Source organism: Aspergillus puulaauensis, chromosome 5 (genome assembly GCF_016861865.1).
Source record: "Aspergillus puulaauensis MK2 DNA, chromosome 5, nearly complete sequence".
Lineage (NCBI taxonomy): Eukaryota > Fungi > Ascomycota > Eurotiomycetes > Eurotiales > Aspergillaceae > Aspergillus > Aspergillus puulaauensis.
Genome location: NC_054861.1, coordinates 2,056,808 through 2,070,237, shown reverse-complemented (window position 1 = coordinate 2,070,237; position 13,430 = coordinate 2,056,808). Strand labels below are relative to the sequence as shown.

The following is a 13,430-nucleotide window of genomic DNA, read 5'->3' as shown; positions in this document are numbered from 1 at the left end:
AGGGAAAGACATCATATTCATCTACTACCCAGAGCATACTCAGTCGCAAAAACATTCTTCAAACCCTCAACTTGAATTCTCCACGCTTATCATGAGCCCTAGAAATGTCATCGTCTTCGGCCCAACAGGGGGCGTGGGTTCCGCTGTAGCCCGCACCGCTCAATCGCACGGCGCCAAAGTATTCCTCGCCTTGCGTGATATCTCGAAGCCTGTACCTGGCCTCACTGCTGCCGAAGAGCGAAGCTTGGGATATGAGAGGGTTCAAGCGGACCTCACCGAGCCGAAGTCCGTCCATGCTGCGGTGTCCAACACAGGAGCCTCTCACGCCTTCATCTATGCAACTCTCGGAAGATCACCCGATCATATGCTGTCCACTGTGGAAGCACTCAAAGCAGCAGGGATCGAGCAGGTCGTCCTCTTGAGTAGCATCTCTGTGCATGGCGATGTTCGGGCTATTCCACCAAGTAATTTCATTGCATATGAGCATGCGCAGGTCGAACTGTCGTTGGAAAGTGTATTCGGCCCCCAGGGATATGTTGCAGTTCGCCCTGCCTGGTTCGCGACCAATTCGTTCTGGTGGAAGAGACAGATTTTAGAGGGGGAAGTGAAATGGGCCTTCCCAGACCTGCGTTTTGATTTTATCGCCCCTGAAGATATTGGCGCGGTATCCGGGACGATTCTCGCCGGCGCATTCGAAGGCAGATCCCCAGTTCTTCTTGCTGGACCAGAGACGGATCTGTCAGTTGCCGGTGCCATTGAGGTTATTGGACGGGCAATCAACAAACCGGTGAAAGTGACAAAGGTCAGCTCAGATGAGAACATCCAAGTGCTGACTGAAAAGTCCGGGATTCCGGAGCCCTTAGCGAAAGACTTGACAAAGGCCTTTGAGGCAGCGAATGAGGATCAAAATTTGCTCCTTGGACCGCTCACTTCTGAAGTGAGAGCGAACGTCGAGAGGCATCTCAAGCGGCCCTCTACGCGCTTTTCCGAATGGGTGGAAAAGCACAAGGCCGAGTTCGTGGCGTGATGATCCTATGGTGTAGTCACCCTCATTTCTGATGCCATGCGCGTCCAATGCGAATAGCTTTGCGATACCGTCCATGAGGTTAAGAAGCCGAGATCATTGTTGCGTCAGTTGGCATGACAATGGCATCGTCTGCGCAAATGAGGGGATTAAATAAGGCGTGTACAGATTGCTTTGATCTGGCAGTTGATTGAAAGTGGTTTTGATGGGACAAGTTCGCTGCTAACGAAAGAAATGGCAGGGGCTTCAACTAACCCGTCCTAATCATGATGCTTTCCGATGACACTGTATATAGTTAGAGATAGCAAACTCATTTTATGTTCTTCAAGTCCAACTGCCGAAATTCAGACATCCGACATGCTTGACAGCCAATGAAGTTCCAGTATTTACCGGCCGAGAAACCATTTGGGTCTCGAGAGAGATCTCAATACGCACCTCATAATAGTATTTCGACGTGGAATTACACCTAAAGCCAATCAAATGTAACTAAAATACAATTTTCTGGAAGAAAAATTAAGAAACTCCACAAGTTTGATGTTATTTCCACATATTTACTTCCACTAACGCTGTGGAACTTTTAGCGCGGGAGAGCGATCTCGTCATCGCGGATGCCATATTGCTCATCAACATCCACGGCGGGGGTTCGTTTGGGATTCCATCACTTCCGCTTATTGGCTTTCAACCTCAACGACGCACGGTTTCCCTGTGGGGTGTGATCAACTTCTGCTAGGGACTGCAATGATCCAGACCCCCACGAGATAACCCTCTGCGATTCGCAGCCATCATCGCGTGAAATATAGCCATGATGATGTGCTTCCCGCCATGTGCGGTGCCTTGCGCGCCGTTGACAGCTTTAAATAGTCCAGCCGGGGCTCGAATGCGCCATTGTCAAGGGTCCATATCCACTTTTCCAACAGTGAAGTTGGTCGACCACCGCAGGGATACACTTTTTTCAAGTCGTCCCAGCAGCGCATATTGCCCTTTGGCTTTGGGTGCCCTCAGCGAACGATGGCGGATGTGAAAGAAACCAAAGGTCCCGACTTGGACCCATCTCAGGAGAAGTTTGATAGTTCTCCGGCGGAAAGCAATATCGCAGACGACTATGCCGATATAAACGAAAAATCGCTTCTTCGAAAACTCGACTACAAGCTCCTTCCTCCATTGACGATTCTGTACCTTTTGTCTTTCCTTGATCGAAGTAATGGTACGAAATGAGTGTCTTCCGAGTCGGTGTATCTCGCATGCTAATCTATACATTTCATAGTCGGCAACGCTCGTTTGGAAGGGTTGACCGATGATGTTGGCATGAGTAAGGAACCTCTCCAGCTAGGTATGGAATAATTTACTGACGCGGTGATGACTCGCATAGCTGGAAACCAATATCTTACTGGTTTGACCTTGTATTTCGTCGGTTATGTCGTGTTTGAGGTCCCTTGCAATATCATACTGAAGAGGACAACTCCCCGGATATGGCTTCCAACGCTCACTCTCATCTGGGGCATTGTTGCGACACTTCTTGGTGTTGTAGAAAACTATGCGGGATATCTCACCTCGCGAACAGGTATGCTTAACCGTTTCTCAACGTGACTGGCGCTGCTGACATTAATTGTAGCTCTTGGTGTTGCCGAAAGTGGTCTATTTCCCGGTGTCGTTTTCTATCTATCTATGTGGTATAAGCGAAACGAACAGCACTACCGCGTGGCATTGTTTTTTAGTGCAGCTTCGCTTGCGGGTGCTTTTGGTGGAATCCTTGCTTGGGTGAGTACTTGCAATTAGTCGCCGAGTCCAGTATAACATGTTAACCGTTTTTTAGGGAATCGCGCACATGGATGGTGTTGGCGGCTACGCTGGTTGGCGGTGGATTTTCATCCTGGTATGATGATACAGCAAGTCATGACATGGTATTGAGTGCAGTAGGCTAACTGGTTGCAGGAAGGGCTACTGACGGTGGTAATGTCTGTCGTTGCCTACGTTTGGGTCTACAACTATCCAGCTACCGCAGAATTCTTGTCAGACAAGGAGCGTAGCTTCATTACCTTTCGCCTAAAGCACGATAATGATGCGACACGTGAGGAGAAATTTACTTGGTCTGCTGTTGTAGATGCTGTCAAAGATCCCAAGGTCTGGTTGTACGGGCTTGGCTTCCACTCAATGTCTCTTCCATTATACACCCTCTCTCTATTCCTGGTAAGGCACCCTTGCCTCTAGCCAGACTTTCCCTGGGTCGCTAACTTTGAATAAGCCCACAATTATCAAGGAACTTGGTTACAGCGCGGCTAAAGCCCAGCTCCTTACCGTCCCTCCCTATGCACTCGGGTTTATAACGACGATCACCGTCGCTATCCTTTCTGAACGCACTAGGCGACGGGCACCCTACATAATGGGCTCCTCGGCGGTTGCTTGCATTGGTTATATAATTCTCCTTACTGGGCGCAAACCCGGTGTATCATATCTTGGGACCTTTTTCTGCTGCGCGGGCATCTATCCCGCCGTAGCAATTGTCCTATCCTGGCCCGCCAACAATGTCTCTGGCCAGACAAAGCGAGCCATTGCCAACGCCATGCAAATATCCATCGGTAACCTCGGTGCTGTCCTTGGAACGCAGTTGTACCGGACGGAAAGCAGTCCTCGATACTTTGTGGGTCATGGATTCGCACTGGGGTATCTTGTGGCGAACATAATCGTCGTATTCATCCTGTGGCAGGTACTTAACCGCGAGAATGCCAAGAAAGCTGAGATTAGGGAACGTGAAGGTCTCCAGGCACTGATTGGAGATATTGGCGATACGGAGGGCGAATTTCAAGGAGACAAGGATCCTCGATGGATCTTCCAGACTTGAAGATAGACCGTGTGTTATAGAGTCGGCGAAAATACCGATGCGGAACCATCGCTGTAATCTCGAGACCCTATTTATTGAGTATTAGATCGCTTTGGTTAGTTCAGGCAGTCTATAATTAGTAACTGGTAAATAATTCCTGACGTTTGTCTGGTTTTCTTTGTAGCCACGTTGGAGCACAATGACGGTTACTAGGTTTTGTAGTTGAAGCCTGAGGGTGCCAGGCACCGATGGATCATTCACTGGGCGAAGCCAACCTGGCCCAACCATTCCGAAAAAGGGAAGGGTGGGCCTCCTGCAATGGAGCGAGTAAGCCCAAAGTATCTAAACCTCCCAGTGTTCCCAACTCACTTTCTTACAACACAAGACAACAAATTAGCGACTATCGCTCCACGGCAAGATGGAACCTGTATACCCAGGGACAGAATTACCAATGTCGGAAAATGCTGAATCCCAGTATATTCGGAACCACCAGTACACACAGAGGGTCCCATCTTCTCACTACCCCGACGTCCATTACAATGGTTACAATCAACCAGATGTCCAGCCAGTTGGCGTTAGTTCCCATCGTTATAAGGAAGGCGAATTTGCCAGCACCGACTTCTTTCAGCGTGTCGATCCGCAGATGTTCGCACTGCCACAGACTGAGATTGAGTGGTCTTACAACTTGCGCCGAGCCGCACAGCGAATCTTGCCATTCCTCTATTTAGGACCATGGAGCTTCCTATCAAACAAACAGTGGCTGAACAACGAGGGCATCACGCTGTTACTTGGGGTTCGAGATCAGCGGCTGGCGCACTCACGACTTTTTTCGGGACAGAAAGCCGCGAAGGATGCGGGGATTGAGTCTGACTCTTTCGACATCGTGAACGGCCAAGATCTTATCTCGAGATTGCCGCAGACGATACGACGCATCAATGATCATATCTGCCCTTCAGTGACTCCGGATGGTGGTGTGCCGCTTCCGAGAAAGGTTCTCGTATTCTGCGAAACGGGGAACGGTCTATCCGCGCTGGTTGTGGTGGCGTACTGTATGGTGATGCTTAACATGCCGTTGGGTCAAACATTAAACTTCATCCACTCCCAAAGGTTTTGCATCGATATGGAAGATGGTTTCAAACCGCTGCTGGTGGCATTCGAGGGACTTTTGGAGGCTAAACGCGATGTTGAAAATGCGAACAGGGCTGTAGGCGCGACCTCGAATTTGGCCCCTCCGATGATGACCCTGTCTAAGAAGCGAAGCTTTGCAGATCAGCAAGAGGACGAGAAAATGGACGACGACATTATGGAAGTAGAAGCTTCTTCTTTGGACAGGAAACCTCAGGCACCATTTCAGGATCGTTTGGGATAATAGGAATTGTCTTTGTTTCCCCGTGAAGGATTGCCTTACATGATGGTTTGCGGCTTGTGTATTCTTTGTAGCTACTTAATTATCTCCTGTAATCAAGTTTTGCCTCAGAAATTTGAGGCTTTACACAATTTTAGACATGAGAATATGAATTACCTTCAGAATTAGTTTAAAGAAAATGCTTACTATTCTCATTGTTGCTGTTTTGCCAAAAGGAGCAGTCTCCTTCACATCAAGAGTCAGTTATTCACTCATGGCAGCCTGCTAAGAATATTAACTACCTCTTAACTGCCTACTATTTTCTTATTCTCTTGTCTTCTCCTCTGATCAATAGGCGAGGACTTTTACACATGTGCATTTCTATCATACCTGTCACTTCAAAGTCAGTGTCATTCACTCTACATTTTGACCATTGAATCGACAGCTTTTAACCGCCTATCTCTACTATCTGACCAGCACCCTTGTCTATCTCTTCTCATCCCATATTCTTATCAGTTCATTGCCTTACCTTCCCACGAGCAAGAACGAGACATACTAAAGCCCAGCGACCTAAATCCGTGGCCATGAAGCTTCGACACACCATCCGTCCTCCGGTACGTTATAGTGATGAGATAGTCTACTCCCCCGGGACATCTCCACGGCGTATGCGGAAAGATAACATGGTCAAGAATCCGCAATATATCGATTACGTTCCGAACCAACGCCCTGCCGCGTTTCCGACGCGGAATTTCCCACGCGCCTCCCCACAAAATGGAAACACGGAGGACGGATCAGGTCAAAACATACAAAGAAACGGGAGGAAGGGCCTAGAGAGCTCCTGTTCGTTGACAGACCCCGGGAGCCATGGCCGCAACTCTTTACACCCTGGCTTAGAGGGCGTACCGGCGGATCAGCTTGACAATTACATTGCGAGCAATGGGGACCTAAACCCGACATGGGTCAGCAATATGGCTAAGATGGCGGCTCCAGGATATAACTTCCCCAACGACGCTATGGATCTGGATGTAAATATGGGGTACGCTGCTTATGAAGCTATGGTTCTGGATATGGAAGACACTGATGTGGATGGGGCAATATCCGAGGCTCCTGGGGTAAGCTCCGTTGACTCTGACTCCGACGAGTGGTCGTCAGAAGAGGCGTCGCTAACTTCCCAATCTCAGCCTTCTTCGACAGGACCACGAGACCCAAGCTGGAGCGATCTCTCATGCCGAATGCAAGCTGAAATACTGGAAAATCTACTCGAGCGTTACAGCCGCCCCACCGTATGTCGTATGCTCGGGTTGACCGCCGAGGAAAGTAGTGCAATTAAGGAGCTCATAAGATCTCGCCGGGAGCAAGAAAAATTGGAAGACACCGTGCTGAAAGCCATGCGAGAAAAGCAATTGAGAGAATTTATGAAAATCGACAACAGTCTTCGGAACCAAACCCAATCACCGCACCTCGGTTTCCAGAAAGCTTCTCGCCAGGCATTCCGCAAGCTGGACGGACTCATCCACCCAGACGTCAACTTCTTTGCTTGCGAAAGGTCTGAGCTCACGGCTGCAAGGATATTTTTACGCAAACGAGAGATAGAGGCTAAGTTTGCAGGGGCTTGGGGAAATGAAATTGGTTGTTCTCGACCTTCCAAGAATGGAGGAGGAGCGTCTTCTAAAATGGTTGGTTTAGATGGAGGCCCTGGCCCTAACCCCGTCGAAGCCATCTGTCTAACGTCCAACCAAGCAAAAGTGCCCTCCACCTGCTCCTTCACCACCGCTACGGCCACCAAGCCTCCTACCATCCGCCCTCAACTAGCATCTTCCACGGTGAAACAAGGGTCTACAGCCAGCCTCGGAGAATCGCCGACCAGCAGCAGTTCTGAATTCCAGGAACTTAATCGTGACTTGACTACGCCGGCGAAATTGCTCACCCTCCGCAACAAAGGAAAACTCGATAACGAAAGGGATGATGGCGAGAAGGAAGGCCCACAACAGATCGACCTTGACGGTTGTCAGGATCTATCAGTATCCGACCTCACACTGGGGAGTTCCCCGTGCCCTAAGAACGCCCCGCTCCCGCCCTCTTTCGAGAAGCTTGCCCTAAAACAGCCACGGCAAACTCTCCACCAGCAACAATCTGCCAACATTATACAAAGAACGAACTCGTTTTTGACAAATAATCTGACCCCGCTGTCTAAAACGACCGAAAATGGAAACTTCGACTTGGAACATGACATCCAGAGATTGAATAGCGAGCGGTCTCCACAGCGCCCGAGACCATGGGTTCTCCTTCGCAGCGACAAGCTCTCGAACAGCACACAGGAGCCAGGTGGTACGAAGCACCACACAGAGAACCAGAGGTCATGTCAAAACCAAACATTTGGTGATAACATGGAAAGCCATACGAGCAGTCGCCTCACCGAGCTCAACCTAACAGGAGTGGTCAAGCCCGACACACTCATTCCTGTGTCGCCATCTTCAACACCAACGGACCATATTGGCGGATTATCGTCAAGCCCAGAGACGAGGCGGTTCCGATTCTCAACTCCCCCATCGCCTGAAACAGTCCGTACGCATCCTCCGTCTCCTTCTACGAGCGCATCCTGTGGCACTCACACTGGCGATGAGGACGAGGATGAAGCTGAGGATGATGAGTTGCTGGAAGACGAGGTCGTGCTTGTCCCCATTGGCCCCCGGGGACATCCTTGGAGAAAGGTCTACAATATTTAATTATTAAACAGGGTAGAAGTTGATTCACAGTTAAATTGACTAACAAGTCAAGAAAAAAAAAGTACACGAGACCCCCTCCGGCCAGACTGGTGTCCGCCAACACCTTGGACCAGCCGGAGGGGTCAATAATTATAAAAGAAAAACAAAAAACGCCCGCCAGCTTTTCCCCCCGGTAAAAATAAAAATAAGAATAGGCGCGAAAGCGCCCCCCCCCCAAAAAAAACCAAAAAGGTCCAAAAAAAAAAAAAAAAGAAAAGAAAAAAGAAAAAACAAAAACCCCTTCAGTCAACGCGATTCTTGGACCTGTAGTAGAACAACAGGCCATGGACGCCTTTGTCGGCGCCCCCTAAAATCTTCCAGTATCGATCGTCATCGGAGACCATTACCCGCAGCTCGACACACATTGCGATAATTCTCCGCTTCACACCCATAGACTGGAGCTGCAACGAATCAGTTGCAAGTTCCCCGATGTGCTCTAGGGTATCTTCGGGAAGCTTCATCTTCTGTTCGTTCATGACGACAAGGGCATGTCCGATTGTTTCAAACCCTTTTCGAAGTATTTTGTGTTGGGGATCGTCCTTCACACTGGGAAGGTACTCCATAAGAGCGTCAATGATCGCAGATGGTTCGGAGACGTCAACAATGTCATCAATCAGTTGGTCAATAACCTTGACTAAATACCGCGCTATCTCGTAAGGTTTCTGAGCCTCGAGTAGCTGGATCACCGTACCAGGATAGTGGCAGGAGAAGTAGGTCTTGGAGTTGATAAACATGGATTTCACGGTGTAAAGGACCTGCGTCTTGAAGTCCCACACCGAACCGAAGGGTAGCACCTTTTCGCTAGGTGGTTTTTGAGTCACCAATTCGGCAAGTAGAGCCTCAAGCATGGAATCAAATTGGTTTGAATCAGTGAATATCGCATGGTGGAATTCGATGAGGCCCTGAAGTTTCCGGTATCCATTCATGTCCATATCCCTGGTTTGGATTCGTGTAATTCCTTTGGCAAGCATCTCACGCGCCTGCACAGGGTCTTGTGACCGGAGAGTGATATCCCGCTTGGTCGGGGTAGCCTCGGACTCCCTTGGGCGGTCGCTAAATGGGCGCAAAGCTCGCGAAACCTGGACGTCTGGGGTCTCATCGCCAGACGGCTTGCCCGAGTCACTGGCATATTGCGTGTCTGTTATCTCTTTCTTGAGTCGTAAAGGTGATGTGTCGCCTGGCTGTGGACCGGGTGTGTTATCGGCTTTCGGCCACGACGGTAAAAGGGGTAAAATGGCTGAGGTACGGCGAGCCCCAGAATTTGCTGATGCCCTGGCTGAGATGGCCTCTTCGGCGGTCTCATCATTCGATTTCTCTCCTCCGTTGTGATCACTGTTCAGTGCTTCTGGGGCAACTGGCAAAGCCACGGGGGAAATGGTCGCCGTGGGTGATACCTCTGGTGATAAAATAGACTCGTGCCTTGAGCCCTCGCCCTCCACCTGCAGTTGGCTTGCGTCAACGGCAGCGTTCGGATGAATTGTTTGGATTTCGTGTAATCCTTCGCCTACATCGGCTGGCATCTGTCCGGGAAGCTCTGGCTTCGATTCCGGCTCCGCCTCTGAAGCTGTGTGCGCTTCAACTTCTAACATATTCTGATCTTCGTAATCGTTGGGTGAGACTTCTTTGACTTCATGATGTGGCCAACCGGATAGCTCAAGAGAGTCCGCCACAGAATCGACTCTTGGGCTTCCGTAGTCCATCACGACCTTTTTGGGTGCAGTATTCTCGTCGTTCTTCCTCTCACCATTCTCTTCCCCACTGCTGTTCGTGCGCTTCTTAGGAATACTGATGCTCCCAAAAGGTCGGTCGGGGGTGAGTGTAGGGTCATTTGCGAGCCTAACTCCCATCTTCGTCGGACTCGCATTTTGCAGCGGGTCGCTCTTCTGACGGGGACGAGAAGCGCCGACGGGCTTCGTCCCAGGAGTAGTAGGATGCGCTGCTACCGGAATCCGGGCCGGGCTTCCTCGGGTTGGGCTCTCCTTCTGCGTTGGATGGAAACCGGCAGCGGTCGCGGGGCGTGGGTTGATTTCAAGTTGAGGCTGGCGCGGTTTCGAAGCGCCGGGGCGCATGGGAGCGGATGTGAGGGATGAAGTGGGTGTGGCCGTAACGGCTGACCTGGGCTTCTTGCGGGGGCGGTTGGCCTGGGCAGGCTGAGCTGCCGCTGTAGGAGGTGGGAATGTTGTGGCGGGTGCAAGATTAGGCCTCGCTTTAGCAGCGACCGCTCCCTTTGCCGGTGTCGGACGTCCAGGCGTACTGCTGAACAGTCCTGTCGTCGTGGAAGTTGAGCTCGATACAAACGGATCGTTCATCGGGTTCGCCGCATCTTTCTCGAGCGTCGCACGATGTTTGGGTGCAATCTCGTTCAGAATCCTAGGGTATGTTAGTCAATGTCGAACGAAAGGCAAGGCAAGCTAGCCAACTCACTGTTGAGCTTTGTCGGGCCAGACTTTGTGGAAGTCCCAAAAAGTGAGACGGTATGACTCTCTGTTGTCTGGTCTGGCATCGCTAATACCATTCTTAATGCACTGGGCAATGCTCGCCAACCCTTCAGGAGTAGTCCTGTGTTTCCCTTGGCCATTAATGACAACCCTCAACCAACCAGCGGAAAAGAAGCGGAGATTGTTATTGGTGCTGGCCGCCGCCGACGTAATGTGAGCCAGAACGCGAGTATTGCAGGTCACATTCTCGAGTAGAGCTCCGACAGTCAGGTTGCCATTGTGGGCAGTTATCTTCTTTGAATTGCCGCAGAGCTTCATCGCGTTGTTCAGGATGATATCGATCATGGGGTCAAGCCGAGATCCGTTAACACGAGCGAGGGACTGCAACATCTCAAGGCCAGTTGTTTGCATGGTAGTTCTGAGAGAATTCGCAACTTTGAAAATGGGGTCAAGAAGAGTTTTGATTCCCGCGAGGTAAGCTTGAGAAAACTCGTGCGGCGCATTCCCATGCGTGACTCGGCGGAGCATAGTGATATTCTTTTCACGCTTCTGCCAGTTGGTTTCGTCTTCTTTGCCGTTGAAGCATGGGAGCATGTCACGCACTAGCTGCTCCATCTCACGGGCAGATGAGATGTCGCGGGGTTGGACGGTGGTGTCGAGTTCTGGGTGGACATGTCGTGGTGTCGCAGGAACAGCACGCCGGTCAACCGGGGCGTTCGCCGCTCTGGGCGCTTTGTATGTATCGGTTGCTGTGGTGTTTGGACGCGTTGGTACGGGTCTATGAATAACGGAGGCATCTAATATACCATTAGGGCCTTCCAACATGCGGGGTTAAAGAAAAGGATATCAAAACTTACGCTCCGTCAAAGCTTCAACCGTCTGCCCCGGATGTGCGGAGACAGCTTGTTGGGGTCGAGTGAGAACAGGGGCGTTGCTAGCGGCCGTGGCGGCGGGCGCAGCTTGAGCGGGATGGTGAAAAACGGGTTCAATATGGTTGTCAATTGAAGCGGGTTCGGTGACGATTGTAGCGGAGTGAGTGCTGCTTGAAGCAGGATAGCCGTGCGAAGTATCAACTCGCGAAGCTGGTCGTTGAATGGCATTACCCCTTGAGGCCGAGCTGTGCAAGGCATCGCCTCTCGAGGGTGGCCTATGGAGGACATCACCCCTAGAAGGTGGGCGGCGTATGGCATCACCACGCGACGGTGGGCGAACCGAAGGCGGCCTAGTCGATGGCGGTCGGCTAGGAAGCTCTGGTTCAAGCCCAATGGCAATGAGAATGTCGTTCACAATGGTTTTTCGGACGTTATGATCAGCCATTTGCCGCTGAAGATCAGCCTGTGCATGGGGGGCCGCTTCCCTATCGAAAGGTTAATCGCTATACGAACATACGGGCACCTATACACAGGGAACTTACTTGAAGAGATCCACAATTACCGTTTTCGCGGCCCTGCGAACCTCTTTGTCGGCATCTTCTAGACATGCAACAGCATCCGGAACGTATTGTCTGAAGCCAATGTGATACTGAGTGACAATCTGCAGGACAAAGTCAGATAATGACAGCAAGATGGGATAAGACAGATCAGCAGGTACTCACGCTACTGAGCAAATTGAGGCTTGAATGTCTAAGCCTGGCGTTCTTCGACGTAAGGCCAACTTCGAAAACAGCATGGTCAATTTGCGGAGCAGCTGCAGGCCACATGTCGGTAAATGCTTGGGCAGCGAGACCTCTGATTCGGTCCTTGTGATCACCCAAACGGTCCAGGAGGCATGAAATGAGTTCCTTGGCGAAGACCGAAACGAGACTGTGCAGCTCCTGTATAAACAGGCGTTTCAAGAAATGGCCAAGAGTGGAAAATCCTGCCGTGATGAGGGCGATATGAGGCGAGGCTAAAGCAAGCCGCAAGCACTCGAAGAGCGGGGGCACTGCTCCCTCTGGAACATTCTTTTGCTTGATGTCAGATTTCACGCCAAGTAGATGGGCTACCTTGACGTCGAGCGACAGGTTACTATTCTTGAGCACCGCAAGCAGTTCCTCAGACTTTTGCTCCATCCTAGCCACGAAATGTTCGAGCTCAGGTCGTGCTACGAAGAGAAGAGCATAGATAGTCAGGAAACGAAAAGCGAAACCAAGTAGGGTAAAAAAGAAATCCCAGAAGTTGGAAGTGTAAAGCGTAGTGAGAATAAGGGCAATAACTGCCAGAAGGCTGTAAGAGTTTGAATCCATGGTCAGTAATCGTTGTGATCAATGAGCATAGAGCAGAGGGTTACGGAGCGGTTTAATGCAGAAGAGAAGAGGGACGGGGCTCTGGAGGGGGATTTTATACCAGTGTAAACGGAGCAGCTATAGCAGTCGCGACTCAGTGTATCATCGAAGAGGAAGTAGGCACAGTGAGGAAGGAGCGACGGCGTCGAACGTGGGCGGCGACCGAAGATGAGGTCCAGAAGAACGCAAGTTTGGAGAGCGGAGGGGGGGACGATAAGTCGATCTCCGATAAGCGACAGAGACGCGGCGATAAGCGCTTTTGGTCAATTCCTTGCAGATCAGACTGTTATGGGGGATTCGGAGGAGGGTTTGGCGTGTAAATCGAGGTTGTTGTGAGAAGCGGCGGTGTTGTGGAAGGAGCGAGCGACTCGAGTGGTGGGAGGGGGATGGTGGTGGTGTTGTGTTTGAGTTGTTGATGAGGTGTAGTCACTTTTTTCCAGGCCGGTTGGTTACCTACGCCAGGTCGGGCTCGGTTTGTTTACCTTGAGTCCCCACAGTATTGGACATTGCGCATTGGCCAGTGGGCGGCCCACTTCATATCAGGCGTTAGTGCAGGGACGTTAGCTTGTTGGTTAAGGACTCGACGTACTCGCTCAGTGTCTGGGGTTCAGAGTTGAATTGTTTAGGTTGTTACTATCTCCTGGGTCTCTGAACAACTCTAATAACTAGTGTGTTTGTGTTTTGTATATACTCAATTCTGGAAGCGTGGCAGAGCGCACTTATTCTATTTCACGTGCAGCCACTCCAAAGAACCAACACAGTTCCAGGGTACTTGAC

General features: G+C 50.7%; 5 protein-coding genes across 5 annotated transcripts; 4 read left to right on the top strand and 1 right to left on the bottom strand.

Annotated features, from left to right (window-relative positions):
• Window positions 1-91: 91 nt before the first annotated feature.
• APUU_50796A (NmrA-like family protein) lies at window positions 92-1,027 on the top strand (the record flags this gene model as incomplete). The annotated part of the gene is made up of 1 exon (XM_041705833.1): window positions 92-1,027. The coding sequence occupies one exon, from the start codon at window positions 92-94 to the stop codon at window positions 1,025-1,027; it is 936 nt and encodes a 311-aa protein (XP_041558279.1).
• A 1,005-nt stretch (window positions 1,028-2,032) lies between these two features.
• Window positions 2,033-3,863, top strand: APUU_50795A (allantoate permease family MFS transporter; the record flags this gene model as incomplete). Its single annotated transcript, XM_041705832.1, has 7 exons — window positions 2,033-2,228; window positions 2,289-2,333; window positions 2,394-2,585; window positions 2,637-2,782; window positions 2,838-2,897; window positions 2,957-3,211; window positions 3,267-3,863. The coding sequence occupies 7 exons, from the start codon at window positions 2,033-2,035 to the stop codon at window positions 3,861-3,863; spliced, it is 1,491 nt and encodes a 496-aa protein (XP_041558278.1).
• Window positions 3,864-4,260: 397 nt separating this feature from the next.
• On the top strand, window positions 4,261-5,211 carry APUU_50794A (dual specificity protein phosphatase family protein; the record flags this gene model as incomplete). Its single annotated transcript, XM_041705831.1, has 1 exon — window positions 4,261-5,211. One exon carries the CDS (start codon window positions 4,261-4,263, stop codon window positions 5,209-5,211), a length of 951 nt encoding a protein of 316 aa, XP_041558277.1.
• A 560-nt stretch (window positions 5,212-5,771) lies between these two features.
• Window positions 5,772-7,913, top strand: APUU_50793A (uncharacterized protein; the record flags this gene model as incomplete). The annotated part of the gene is made up of 1 exon (XM_041705830.1): window positions 5,772-7,913. The coding sequence occupies one exon, from the start codon at window positions 5,772-5,774 to the stop codon at window positions 7,911-7,913; it is 2,142 nt and encodes a 713-aa protein (XP_041558276.1).
• Window positions 7,914-8,194: 281 nt separating this feature from the next.
• On the bottom strand, window positions 8,195-12,440 carry STU1 (uncharacterized protein; the record flags this gene model as incomplete). Its single annotated transcript, XM_041705828.1, has 5 exons — window positions 8,195-10,322; window positions 10,377-11,187; window positions 11,248-11,747; window positions 11,805-11,923; window positions 11,985-12,440. The coding sequence occupies 5 exons, from the start codon at window positions 12,438-12,440 to the stop codon at window positions 8,195-8,197; spliced, it is 4,014 nt and encodes a 1,337-aa protein (XP_041558275.1).
• Between the last annotated feature and the right edge of the window lie 990 nt (window positions 12,441-13,430).